Source organism: Poromitra crassiceps (assembly GCF_964638095.1).
Source record: "Poromitra crassiceps genome assembly, chromosome: 7".
Taxonomy (NCBI): domain Eukaryota; kingdom Metazoa; phylum Chordata; class Actinopteri; order Beryciformes; family Melamphaidae; genus Poromitra; species Poromitra crassiceps.
The window spans coordinates 24173681-24188892 of NC_139628.1; the positions used below are offsets into that span (position 1 = coordinate 24173681).

The 15212-nt window shown below is 42.4% G+C and overlaps 1 protein-coding gene across 1 annotated transcript in view; it reads left to right on the forward strand.

Moving 5' to 3' along the window:
* Positions 1 to 3739, forward strand: part of LOC310779476 (vascular cell adhesion protein 1-like) — a 30015-nt gene extending 26276 nt beyond the window's left edge. Inside the window, exons 6-8 of the mRNA XM_083640008.1 lie at positions 129 to 225; positions 323 to 383; positions 1351 to 3739. Of these exons, the coding sequence (XP_083496134.1) occupies positions 129 to 225; positions 323 to 383; positions 1351 to 1809 (617 nt within the window). The 3' untranslated portion in view covers positions 1810 to 3739. The remainder of the gene's footprint in view (positions 1 to 128; positions 226 to 322; positions 384 to 1350) is intronic.
* The last annotated feature ends 11473 nt before the right edge of the window (positions 3740 to 15212 follow it).

The window sequence follows — 15212 nt, forward strand, 5'->3', positions numbered from 1 at the left end:
TACCACGGAAAGATTTAGCTGAGCATGTATGTTTTTTCCTGCTTCATATGAAAACACAGTTTACAGGTTATCAATCTGTAAAGGACGTAAACATTCTAATCATGTCTGTATTTCCATCTGATTCTCAGCATCAAGGATATCAACAGTCACTGCAGTAACATTAAGTACGACTCTTCTCCTGGTCATCCTACTCCTCATAGGTCTATTTGTCTTCCTTTGGATTAGGTGAGCAGTTCTGTTTCACTCAGGTTATGTTGGACACTTGGACATTTAAAATTCAGTGTGTTCAGGAATTCAGTTGTTCATTCATTCTCCTAAGCAGAAGGAAGAGGACCTCCCAACAACCATCTGGACCTGGAGGAGGACCAGACAACAGACTGCAGGTGAGAAGAGGAACTAAACAAGTGCAAAAGAAAAGTACTTTCCTCCTGCAGTCTGGCTCCTCAGTTCAGACTGCAGAGTCACTCTCTGTCTTCTAGCAGGCTACAACTTGAAAGCTCATCTGACTGAGTATCACTTCATCTCTCTTTCCTCTTCTTCACCCAAATACATCCTCCTCTCCTCATCTTCCTCTCTTCTATCTTCCTCCTCTTTCACTCAATCAACTTCCTCTCTTGTTTATTACAACCTCTTCTACCTTTTCTCCTCCCTGCCTTGTGTTCCTTTACTGACCTCTTCTGTCATAAATTAGTAAATTATTGAGACAGGAATCTTTGTTTCTTCATCACTGTGGGTGGTGGATCTTTGACCCTTTCACTCCCAGCTGCTTGTCATGTTGGTGAGTTTAAAAAGTGTTTATATTTTTGTATGCATTCATATTTGGTCTGAATATGATTCAGCTAAATGTGCTACACTAGACTGTGGTTATTTCTTTTCTACTGACATACCCCTTTTTATTATAGACACAGATTATAGATAGATATTATAGATATATTATAGATTATAGATTATAGTTTGTTAAGTAAGAAAAAAAAGCACAGTTACTACACTGTTGCACAGTTGAAGATGTAAGTAGGTAAAAGGGAACAGACTGAAATTCCATGGTGAGGGTTTTTTGTTCCTAAAGGGACAGAAAGTGAGTTTTCTCAAATGGACAACATGTAAACTCTACCATTTATATTTGACAACTATGCAGTCAAGGTCTTACTCCTTTGTTAAGGATTTGCAGGGTTTGTTTTCTCTATCTTCACTTTTTAACTAAACCCGATGGACCCGGTACCAGGTCCACCCCAACCCCATAGTTATGAGAATTAATCAATATTATTAATTGTTGACATCCTTATTACCATTGTATTTCAGGTGTGCTGTCATGTCTTGTGACCTTGCTAAACCTAATATTGTTTGTTGCAGATTCCTCTCTCTGCTCCAGCCTCCAGAACCCAACCAGACCCCACTTACCAGAACCTCAGTCCAGCCTCCATGGATCATCAGAACCAAACATCCTCTACTCTGCAGCCAGACTCCACTGACCAGAACCTCAGTCCAGCCACCATGGATCATCAGAACCAAACATCCTCTACTCTGCAGGGAGACTCAACCTACCTGAGCCTCCATCCAGCCACCATGGATCAGAACCAAACATACTCTACTCTGCAGCCAGACTCCACCTACCTGAGCCTGCATCCAGCCACCATGGATCAGAACCAAATATACTCTACTCTGCAGGGAGACTCCACTTACCAGAGCCTCAGTCCAGCCACCATGGATCAGAACCAAATATACTCTACTCTGCAGGGAGACCCCAATTACCAGAACCTCAGTCCAGCCACCATGGATCATCAGGACCAAACATCCTCTCAGACAGACTAGTTAGTAGTGGAGTGCTGAGATGATAGAGTTGTAAACCTGTATTTGATTCAAGATTGAAGATATTTTAATAGTCATAGTAAATAATTAGATTACAAATGAGGAATTTGACTTAGTGCAAATATGCAGCACAGTCGTCACATCAAGTAGAAGATGGAGCAACACAGAACAATCTCAAATGATAAAGTGCAAAGTAAAAAGTCCTATAAAGTGACATATAATGGGGGGTTAACGTCCTGATTTGTGGGGGCTTTCGGGTCTCATTGAAGATGCAGATGGCAGTTGGAAAGAAAGTGTCTCTGTGTGGAGAGGTTCTGGTACTGAAATAAAGTGTCTCTGTGTGGAGAGGTTCTGGTAAAGAAAGAAAGTGTCTCTGTGTGGAGAGGTTCTGGTACTGAGAGAAAGTGTCTCTGTGTGGAGAGGTTCTGGTACTGAAAGAAAGTGTCTCTGTGTGGAGAGGTTCTGGTACTGAAAGAAAGTGTCTCTGTGTGGAGAGGTTCTGGTACTGAAAGAAAGTGTATCTGTGTGGAGAGGTTCTGGTACTGAAAGAAAGTGTCTCTGTGTGGAGAGGTTCTGGTGCTGCCAGACATCAGTCTTCTGCTAAGGGGGAAGGCTTTGATGATTTTCTGATGAAACATTATTTCAGAATTGTGTTGTTTTAGAAACAACAAAATCCTGTGTATTTGTATATAATGTTCTGCTCTTATTTCCTGTTGAAACAGGATGTTGGGTCATAACGTGGGGGAGGGATCATTCAAAGCTGTAAACCAATGGGAGCTCACTTATGGAAAGAAAGGCACTTTTACAGAAGGGCCAGGTGGAGGGGCAGGATTGTTCCAACATCTGTAAAGTTCTATTTCAGACAGGCTCCGCCCCTAGCAGGGCTTTGTTGCTACAGCCACTCCTACAAGTGGATCAGCACACTGAAATGTGCATGTACATACTCAGCCAATCAGGATGAGCCTCCTCAACCCTACGCAGCCGGACCCTATAAAACAGTGCCGGTCTCACTCACCACCATCCACTTTTCTTCAGCACCTGGTGAACAAGTTTGCCTAAGATGACATCGTCTGGAATCAACGCCGTTGGATAGATACCACCCGAGCAGCACCGGCCTGATCCAGAACACGGTGCCCAGCAGCTGCAGGGCTCTTCCCATGATGAGACACAGGCAGTGCTGGACTCATTGGAACACATCTACTTCAGTGTTCTCCTGGAATGTAGCTCCTCTAGCTGTGATGAGGGCGAGGCGAGGCAACAACAGCTCCACCACTTTACAGAGCCCACTGGCCCCGGACAGTCCCTGCCTGATGCCCCTGTTCAGCTGCAGAGCTCCCCCTGCTGGCTGCTCCCATGACAGACATGCCTTATTTGATTGGTTTGTGCTGCCTTGGCAGGTGTACAGTCAATGGTTTCTTTCAGGGGTATGGAGTTCCTTCAGCTTAAGCTTTAAGCTTTAAAACTTTTGAATGGCAGTTCAAAATTGATCTCCTTATGTAATTGTTTCTCCTTTACGTTCACTTTTATCTGTTTACATCTGTGTAAAGTTGCATATTTGTTTTCTAGTTGTATCCATTTATGCCATGTATTACCTTTTATTCATTTTTTTATAATTTGTTTATGTATTCCTTTTTATTATTTAACAGTTTAATATATTTGATTGTGAAAAAAATCTGTCATTTCTTTACATGTAAAGTGCTATAAAAATAAAGTTATGATTATTATTATCATCGATATTATTATGATTATGTTAAACCACTTAACGCTTTTTTCTTCTTCTCACGGAGGTGAGAGGTGAGTTACCTGTTTCCAAAATGTAACTTCACTTGAAGCAAGGAATCAAATTCTGCTTTACTGATTGTAAATATTAAAACTTCAATGTGCATAGTTTGTTTATGTAAGTACATGACTTGTTTATCTGACATATTTTTCAGAAGCCTATTTCTAATAAAGACTCAAAATAATGTGTCTTCTTTTTCACTGACTCCCAGCCAGCCAGGAAATAGAACCTGACATAGAGCCCCAGTCAGCGCACTTTTTAAGTGGGGTTCCCCACCAGAATCTTAGGTCGCTTTCACATATAAGCTGGTGGACTCTGTACTGTCACATATAAACTGGTGGACTCTGTGCTTTCACATATAAGCTGGTGGACTCTGTGCTTTCACATATAAGCTGGTGGACTCTGTACTGTCACATATAAACTGGTGGACTCTGTGCTTTCACATATAAGCTGGTGGACTCTGTACTGTCACATATAAACTGGTGGACTCTGTGCTTTCACATATAAACTGGTGGACTCTGTGCTTTCACATATAAACTGGTGGACTCTGTGTTTTCACATATAAACTGGTGGACTCTGTGCTTTCACATATAAACTGGTGGACTCTGTTCTTTCACATATAAACTGGTGGACTCTGTGTTTTCACATATAAACTGGTGGACTCTGTGCTTTCACATATAAGCTGGTGGACTCTGTTCTTTCACATATAAACTGGTGGACTCTGTGCTTTCACATATAAACTGGTGGACTCTGTGCTGTCACATATAAACTGGTGGACTCTGTGCTTTCACATATAAACTGGTGGACTCTGTGCTGTCACATATAAGCTGGTGGACTCTGTGCTGTCACATATAAGCTGGTGGACTCAGTGTTTTCACATATAAGCTGGTGGACTCTGTACTTTCACATATAAGCTGGTGGACTCTGTGCTTTCATATATAAGCTGGTGGACTCTGTGCTGTCACATATAAACTGGTGGACTCTGTGCTTTCACATATAAGCTGGTGGACTATGTGCTTTCACATATAAACTGGTGGACTCTGTGCTGTCACATACATGTATAAGCTGGTGGACTCTGTGCTGTCACATATAAGCTGGTGGACTCAGTGTTTTCACATATAAGCTGGTGGACTCTGTGCTTTCACATATAAGCTGGTGGACTATGTGCTGTCACATATAAGCTGGTGGACTCTGTGCTGTCACATATAAACTGGTGGACTCTGTGCTTTCACATATAAACTGGTGGACTCTGTGCTTTCACATATAAGCTGGTGGACTCTGTGCTTTCACATATAAGCTGGTGGACTCTGTGCTTTCACATATAAACTGGTGGACTCTGTGCTTTCACATATAAGCTGGTGGACTCTGTGCTTTCACATATAAGCTGGTGGACTATGTGCTGTCACATATAAACTGGTGGACTCTGTGCTTTCACATATAAACTGGTGGACTCTGTGCTTTCACATATAAACTGGTGGACTCTGTGCTGTCACATATAAACTGGTGGACTCTGTGCTTTCACATATAAACTGGTGGACTCTGTGCTGTCACATATAAGCTGGTGGACTCTGTGCTGTCACATATAAGCTGGTGGACTCAGTGTTTTCACATATAAGCTGGTGGACTCTGTGCTTTCACATATAAACTGGTGGACTCTGTGCTGTCACATATAAACTGGTGGACTCAGTGTTTTCACATATAAGCTGGTGGACTCAGTGTTTTCACATATAAGCTGGTGGACTCTGTGCTTTCACATATAAACTGGTGGACTCTGTGCTGTCACATATAAGCTGGTGGACTCTGTGCTTTCACATATAAACTGGTGGACTCTGTGCTGTCACATATAAGCTGGTGGACTCAGTGTTTTCACATATAAGCTGGTGGACTCTGTGCTTTCACATATAAGCTGGTGGACTCTCTGCTGTCACATATAAGCTGGTGGACTGTGTGCTGTCACATATAAGCTGGTGGACTCTGTGCTTTCACATATAAGCTGGTGGACTCTCTGCTGTCACATATAAGCTGGTGGACTCTGTGCTTTCACATATAAGCTGGTGGACTCTCTGCTGTCACATATAAGCTGGTGGACTCTGTGCTGTCACATATAAGCTGGTGGACTCTGTGCTTTCACATATAAGCTGGTGGACTCTCTGCTGTCACATATAAGCTGGTGGACTCTGTGCTTTCACATATAAGCTGGTGGACTCTCTGCTGTCACATATAAGCTGGTGGACTATGTGCTGTCACATATAAGCTGGTGGACTCTGTGCTTGTCATCCCAGCAAACATTATCTAGACCGTGACGTTGCCAGACTGTCGAATTTCTGTTGGTCATCTACCAGAAGGTAATGGCGGCGGGCGGCCACAAGGTGACGTTGTCTCCACTTCTCTACTGTCTCTTGCAAAACAAGTAATATTGATCTTATATTGCTTTGAAAACACCACATGTAGGCATCTTTTGTGTTTTAGTTGACATTTGATTGACAATTTATTTGGTGGTGTGATCAGATAGTCACAGTGTGACGTGTAGGCTACTCCACGTGCAATGACTGAACGCGCTTTGTTTTCAATATGAAAACATATTTATGTCATATAGTATAGTATAGTTTTAACCTGTAGTGTGTGTAAGTGCCGATAGCAACCCAGCAACAATGGAAATGGTAGCGACGTAATTTGTCTACTTGCCCACAATTTTATATAATTTAGAATAATGTAACCAACGTGACTTGACCATTTATTTAGCAGACAGCAACATACAGCACAACATCCAAGACCCAGAACACGCCAGCAAACATAGTCTTGACTGCGACGTCACCAGACGATATAATTGTGGTTTGGCATCTACCCAGAAAGTCTGACGTTCTCTCCACGTTCCTCCAAAGTAACGTTTAGACTGTCACTTCAAAACAAAAAATATTGATCTCATATTGCTTTGAAAACACCACATGTAGGTGTCTTTTGTGTTTTTGTTGAATAAAATGACATTTGATTGACAATTTACCTGTTGTGTGATCAGATAGTCACACTGTGACATATGCACTCCACGTGCAATGACGACTTTTATTGAACGCACTTTTCTTTTTTTAATATGAAAACACGTTTATGTCATATAAGTGCAAGTGTCTCTTGCTATGGGCTTGTATTTATCACAAACTTCCTGAATCCTGTGGTGTATTGTCCCATTTCTCTTGCCGTAACTAAACGCAGTGTTGTGGGTTTTGGATGTGCTATGCTGTCTGCTAAAATGGTCAAGTCACGTTGGTTACATTATCGTAAATTATATAAATATACCCGTCTGATCGCTGGTTGAAATCATGAAACAGAATTAGCGAGGCAGATAGCCTAGCAATGCAACTTCCAGTAGGGACCGTCATGTGAAAATGCCAAGTTCTCAATGTTAAGTATCTCTATATATGACCAAATCCGTACTATTTCTAACTAAATCTGTAGCGTAATGGTTAAGACACAGGACGACCCGGTCATTCGATGTAGCAAAAATCGTTGAATCTGGACATACAGTAGGCTATATGCAACGCTGCTGCATGCACACTGTGCAGATTTGTATCTGAATATCTGAATATAGCCGTTGTGGGTGCGGCATATTTCAAGGTTGTGGGGAAGTAGACGAATTACGTCGCTACGATTTCCATTCCGGATATATTTTTAGACCCTGACTAGATGTAGTGGTTTGACGTGCAGCAGACGGTCGTTATACGTGAAAATGTTTGCTGGGACGTGGTCGATACGGTCACTCGTCTATTGGACAGAATATAGATGGGAAATCTCTTCTCTTCTGCCTCCTTGCCTGCTGAGGGCTGATTGAACAACACAAGTGAATCCATGAAACACAACCCATAGAGAAACACCATCTTTATGCGATCTTGGGATTTCTGGTTTTACTTTGGTGTTACTATCAAATAAATATTTTACAAGAATGCGCCCAATATGAGCAGCAGATGAGGCAGTGAGCTGTTGGGTTAAACATCATTCTGCAGATGAGACGAGACGATCGAGGGAGGCAGCGCGGTGCGCACCGACCCGTGTGCGTGCCGCATTTTTGCTGCCTTCTACCGCCTTCATGATGCACTGCCTTTCCTATATTTGATTGCTAACAATGGCTAGTCTGGCTAGAGGTAACCCTGGCTGGAACGCGATCAACTCGAGTGTGTCACTCAACTGGGATATTTCTAGTTCCCGATACAAATGGAACACAAATGGATATAGTCCAGCTGTAGAGCGACAAGCAGACGTGTGTGTAAATAAATAAACTCACAGACTAATTGCATGCGTTGTAAATCATTGCACGTGATACTACTCAGCCAATCAGAGCTGCCGCTCGGCCGCTGGCTGAACAGTTATGTTGTGTTATGTTAATAATAGTAAAAATAAGGAAGGTACGGTGGTGCAATGGTAAGCACTATCGCCTCACAGCTCGAAGGTCGGGGTTCGATTCCCACCTGGGGACGAGGTGAACGCTGAAGGAATGCGTGCCCGTCCGCATGTCCTCGAGTGCCCACCGCCCGGGTGGGGTCGGCAAAAGGGCCTTTCTGTGTGGAGTTTGCATGTTCTCCCCGTGCCTCCCGGGGGTTTCCTTCATATAGGAACCCCCTTCACAAAAACATGCAATATCCTGGTTGCTAGTGTGGGTCCTCCTCTGGTCGTTAAGGGCGCCTGTTCAGAGGGAGGGGAACTGGTTGGAATAGCGTGAACCTCCCAGAACCTCCCACGTGCTATGTCCTACCGGTGAAGCTTCCTCTGTCAGGTGAAAAGAAGCGGCTGACTGACTGCCCATGTCTCGGAGGAAGCATGGAGCCAGTCTCGGCTCTCCCCAGACCGGCAGAGGATGGAGTAGCAACCAGGATTGAGAAATCAAATGAGCACTAATGGGGGATAAAATGTGATAAAAAAATCCGGGGGGGGGGGGGGGAAGTAAAAATAATTAAATGAAATAAAAATACCCCATGGGCTGTGTCCACCCTGGGTGCAAATAGTCACTTGGGCTATTCCACCTGGGTGTAAATAGCCATATTGGCTATCCATATTAGCATAGTTGGTTATGGAAACCTGGGTGCTCATAGCATCTAACTGCATATTAAATCAGTAGATATATCAGTGATGATCTCTCTCTCCCTCTCTCTCTCTTTCATTCTCTCTCTATAGCTGCTGTAGTCATTGTATCGAGGGGAGAATCTGATGAATCTGAACTCGACTATTATGATGATGGAGATAACTCCACATTGGACTACACAGACTTTGCGTTGCTACCTGGCAACCTTTGACACCTCCTCTCCCACCTCCTCCACCTTTGACACCTCCTCTTCCTCCACCTTTGACACCTCCTCTCCCTCCTCTTCCTGCAGCCACCTCTGTCTGCTCTGTGCTCTCTCAGTCTCCTGTGTGTTGGCTTATTAAACTGCACGTTACATCAGATTTGTTGTGATTTGGTCTTAATTTACAGCCTCATGATGTACAAATATTTTAAAAAAAAAATATGCGGTAACACTTTAGATTAGGGAACACATAAGCTCTTAATAAGCTGCTTATTAATGTGCATATTAGTATAGTGCGTTGGTTGGTTATTGGTTATTACTCATTACAAACCACCTATTAGCATCTTAATAATTCTATATAGTCCATTAACTATAGTTTTCAGTAAATAGCTTCGTAGTTAGTGCTTATATCAATTCAATCAATTCAAACTTCATTTCAGACACAAGCGCAGGTCCATATAAAAAACAAGACAAGACGTAAAATACATAAAAAATGCAAAGATGCAAAAAGAATGCAAAAATTAGAAATGCAAAGACAACACTAAAATAAATACAAATATACTTATAGCAATCAGTAAGGAAGTTATTGCACATTCATTGGGCTCTTAGCCTACTGCCCCTTACTCATTACGCGGCTCATTAAGCTTTGGTTGGCGGCTCCCAGCACACTTCATTCAACTTAAAATATTGCATAATTTATTTAGGACTTTGTGGCTGTATTGTTTTTGATGTATTTGATAAAAAAGTGCAATGTTGTGTTGCACTATTGTAAATAACTGTTATATCTTGTTTGTTTATTTATTTATTATGCATTCATCACATTAGTAGACACTCTCTCTGATGATTAAAAATAATGCAAACGGTAAAACACGGAATTCTGGTGTTTTGCGGTAAAAGTGTCTCTCCTCTTGACTTTGTCCTGCCAGTGCGGCTCTCATGGAGAAAATAGTGAGGATCACTGGTGTAAGCCTACAATTTTGGTAGGAAAGCAATAGTGTATTAGAATAGTGTCAACAAATAGACATCTGATTCATATGAAATAAAGTGATTCATAAAGCCTAATTAAGAGAGAATATGTATTCTTGTGATACTAGCACCTTATAAGCCCCCTACTGGGCAAAGCGTGTACTGAATGGAAATGAATCATATAGGAGCCTAATTCATGTGCAACAACTTCCTTACTGACTGGCTATTGAGGGAAAACCTATAATGGGCTAATACATGTTTGTAATAACTAATAGGCATGTTAATAAGCAACATATTAATTGTTGATATGTGTTCTCTAATCTGCGTTCTCTTCCTGTTGAGCATGTAGAGTTTGTCTCGTGTTGCAGACGGCGGCTGGAGGAAGAGTCTGGCTGTGGCTTTGTCGCTCTGCAGCTTGACTGGCTTTTGTTTGAGGAGGCGGAACCGTGTGAATCCGAGAAGCAGAAAGCAGAAGTGACACCGATTTAAAGAATATCTATAATCTGTTTGTGAAAACAGTCATGATCAGCAGTAAAGGATGGAACATGTAAAAAAAAAAAAAATAAAATAAAATAAATGACTTGTAGTCATTCTTCTACATCATCTAACTGTGGTAACTTCTTGTGGATTAAATGGTGAGGTTTACCAACCCATCTGTTGCTGAGGACCTCCTGGAACCACCTCAAGGACCCCATGTTGAGAACCACAACTTTAAGGATTGTTGTCTGCAGAGCTTAATAATCATTTGTAACAGGGGGCACAGTGGCACAGTGGTAGCTAGAAGGTCCTGGGTTCGATTCCCACCTGGGACGCTGTGAGCGCTGAAGGAGTGCGTGCTCGCATGTCCTCGAGTGCCCACCGCCCGCGTGGGGACGTCAAAAGGGCCTTTCTGTGTGGAGTTTGTATGTTCTCCCCGTGCCCGCTGGGGGTTTCCTTCATATAGGAACCCCTCACCAAAACATCCAATATCCTGGTCGCTGAAGTGGTACCTCCTCTGGTCGTTCGGGGCACCTGTTCGGAGGGAGGGGAACTCGTTGGAATAACGTGATCCTCCCACGTGCTATGTCCTACCGGTGAAGCTTCGCCTGTCAGGTGAAAAGAAGCGGCTGGCTAGAGGAAGCATGGAGCCTCATTTGTAACTATGGTTCTCTGAGAGTCTCCCCCGGTGAGAGGAGGAAGTGATGTCGATGAAGGTGTACCGACATACGTGCTGCTGTGGGCTGTCGGTGAATCAGAGAGCCCACTGTGGTTTACTGTGTTCACACACACACACACACACGCACACGCACACACACACGCACACGCACACGCACACGCACACGCACACGCACACGCACGCACACACACACACACACACACACACACACACACACACACATGATCAGTTGTTACCTGGTAACATCTGGAAGATTAATTTGATGATCTCCAGGTCGAGTTCAAGTCTGGAAAGATGCTTCTTTCTTGTGTGTTCTATAGAGTAACGTATGAAACTTGAAATACTTCTCAGAGTTTATTTCATTCAACCTGAAGTGCCAGGTGCCTCCCCAGTCTTTCACCCTGCATTTCAGAATGTGCGCCCTCCACTGTCCCCTCAACAACTGACATGAACACACACAATTCATAATAATAATGCACACATGCACTTTTATCCAACCCGCTTTAAATGTGCCTACATTCACACACACATTCACACACACATTCACACACTGAAGGCAGCAAGCTGCCACGCAGGGTGCTGCCACAGCCATCGGGAGCAATTTGGGGTTCAGTATCCTTCTCTATCAAGAACACTTCAACATGCGGACTGCAGGAGCCGGGGATCGAACCACCGACCTTCTGATTCGTGGACGACCCACTCAATCTCCTGAGCCACAGCCGCCCCTTTTGAATCCTGAATGCACATCTCCTGCTCTGTCTGTAACCTTTGGAATGTAATATTGTGGTAAGCTTATTAACTTTCATTTTCATTTTACCTGAACACAGCTTGGGAAACGGTGCTCTGCTCTCCATTTTACTTTGAGCCTTGGAGTTGATGCTGTAAGTAAAGCTGGGAAATATGATTAGAATGAGTGTTTTTATTCCATTCTGTGGAAGGAAATGTTGGTTAAGTTGTGGAATGAATGTAGACTACACATGCTGGTGATTCTTTCACTTTTGAGCTGGCTAACTAACTGAAGTGGGCATTTCTATGGAGGTCTATGCTAAACTATTACCTGTATATTTATGCTATAATTATTACCTGAGTTACTTACTGTCTTAGGTATTTATGTTGTTCAGTCTTAAGTCATTTATAAGCCTGTAGTTAATGATGAACTAACTGTTTACAAAACATTAATATGCATTTGTAGATGATTAATACATGTTATGTTAACATATACAAATGTGTTGTACGTCATCTATAAACCTCTACCAAATGAAGTGTTCCTGCACCTGTTATAAATGATGTGTAAATCATTTACAATTCATTTACAAGGCTTTCTGCATCCCCAATCCCCATTGGTTTGTGGACTTCTGTGTTGAAGCCTCACGTATGGCCTTAAACACTTTCCTAATGCATTTATGGTCTCAATCACTAGTTTCAGACTATGTTGTAGTTGCAGACTAATGTTTGGGGCGTGATTGACAGATCACAGACCAATAGCAGGCCGTGCTCTGTGGGAAACCCCTGGACTTGTCGAGATCCAAGATGGCAATGGCCAAAATGTCATACGTGAGGTGTGAAAAAACAGAATTCCACAGACCAATAGGCCACCCCCTGCAGGCCATTCAAACAAATGCAGGTTTAAGTGCACTTCTGCATTGGCTTCAATTTTGACAGAGCTACCCCCTTGTATGTAACACATTTATGTGTGATGACTGGTTTACACTTTAGATTAGGGGATGCAAAAAGCCTTGTAAATTAATTGTAAATGATTTACACATCATTTATAACAGGGGAGGAACACTTAATTTACTAAAAGTTTATAGATGACTTACAACACATTTGTGATATGTTAACATAACATTCATTAATCATCTACAGATGTTCATGTTTTGTAAGTGATAAGTTCATCATTAACTAAAGGCGTATAAATGACTTACGACTGAACGTTATTATAAAGTGTTACCTTTACATTGTCACTGTTGTTTTATACTGTGTGCATATGACACTGTGCGTGCATTGTAGTGATACATGCTTTTTTGTTGTGTTTTTCAGTTTTACAGAAACAACCTTCAGTAAAGCCACACGTTTTTTCAAGAACAGTTGGGAGTTTTTCTTCGTCATCTGTCAAGCTTTGCCCAGACACGCAATCGCGAGGACAGAATACCCTCCAAAAGCTCAGAGAAGATCCCAGGCTGACGATGATGAAGGTTTACCTGCTGCTGTGGGCCCTCGGTGAGTTAGACACACTAGTAATCTTGGAAATGAATTTTCCTCATTTCCAGGTGTGAGGGAAGAATGGGTGAGGGACATGAAGAGGTGGACGGGGGAAGCGTGAGACTGGCAGCAGATCAGCATGTTTGGAGACAGGTGGTGATGTCATCAACGTGCCGCAACGGCCCCCCGGGCTGCGGCTGTGACCTGACCTGAATTTCCAGGTCTGAAAATCTGTCTTGACTTGACACACTTCAGTCAGTTTTAAGTTTGAGTTCAATAAATAAAGTTTCGCTGCAGAGTGCAGACCTGTGTCAAAGAATTGCTTCATTCAATTGAATTCTACTTTTCAACTCAGGTTGACTTCAACGGCATTGTAAGAGAGAGTCATCTGTCGACAAAGCATTCAGAGCATATGGGGTCCAGCATTACTTTTTAAAAGGATAATCTGTTAAAATTGTTGAAAAATAGCTTGTACCAAGAAATGGTACTAACAACAACATACTGTACAATTCAAGAAGACACATTGTCCAAAAAAGTAAAGTTATTCCTTCAGGTTGTTACTTTGTCATATTTTATATATATATATATATATATATGGTATACAGTTACATTATTTCAGCAAAAAACAATGAATGGCAAGGTGGGGGGGGGGGGGTCACAGATGAGAGGAAAGGAAAAACACAATATTACAGAAGCAGGAAGCAGAAGTAAAACTGATGTCAAATCCTCAGTGTGACGTTGAGCTGGAGAACATTTCCACTGGAGTTTATTGTCCCACCAAAAGCTCAGAGGACAGCAGCTAGTGAGGAGATCACAGGCTCAGAGGAGAAGAAGAAGCAGAAGAAGAGAGCGACGATGTTGAAGGTGTACCTGCTGCTGTGGGCCATCGGTGAGTTAGACCAGTGGTTCTCAAGGGAGTTCCAGGGGATCCCCACCAAAAAAGGGAATAATTTATTTTCACTACACTTCTATCCATAAGTAACACAATGGCAGAATGTATGACTATTTTGGTCATGGCTTTCAGACCCTTTCTGTACTAAAACATCTAAAAGGAGAAATCTTATCAGATAGGGGGCCCTGGGACAACATCTTCTCAAATGGGGGTCTGTGGTATTGTGTCAGTTAAGGGATCCTTGACGTGAACAAGTTTGAGAAGCACTGAGTTAGACAGACTAGACTGTGTTTGTTTTGCAATCTAAGGCTCACTGTTTCTAACACACACGCACACACAGTGATGATCTTTCTCTCCCTCTCTCTCTCTTGCATTCTCTCTCTATAGCTGCTGTAGTCATTCTATCGAGGGGAGACTCTGTTGAATCTGATGAATATGAGGTCCTACTTGATGACTATGAGTATTGGGATGATGGAGATAACGCCACATTGGACTACACAGACTTTGCGTTGCTACCTGGCAACAGGACCTTTGACACCTCCTCTCCCTCCTCTTCCTCCAGCCACCTCTGTCTGCTCTGTGCTCTCTCAGTCTCCTGTGTGTTGGCTTATTAAACTGCACGTTACATCAGGTTTGTTGTGATTTGGTCTTAATTTACAGCCTCATAATATACAAATATAAAACAAATCTGTGGTTACACTTCAGATTAGGGAACACATAAACTCTTAATAAGCTGCTTATTATCCTGCATATCAGTATAGTGCTTTGGTTGGTTATTGGTTATTACTCATTACAAACCACCTATTAGCATCTTATTCATTCTATGTGTGACCTTACGAGAAATGCTGAGCAGGTCTTGGACCTCTAAAAGGCAAGCAGCCAGACACTAGGAGAGTTTACAGAAAAATAATCTTTATTCACAATTTCTGTTCATGACAGTTTCTATTCCAAGAGAGGCAAGTTGAATATACAAAAATAATCTTCTCTTTGTGCAACAGGTTCACCAATGTCTTTCCTGAATAATCCTAGGCTACAGCAGTGACCACATAATCATCCTAGAATAACAACACAACAGGAACAATATTAACCACACACATAAAATACATCCACCATGTATACAAATGAATAAATAAACTGCCC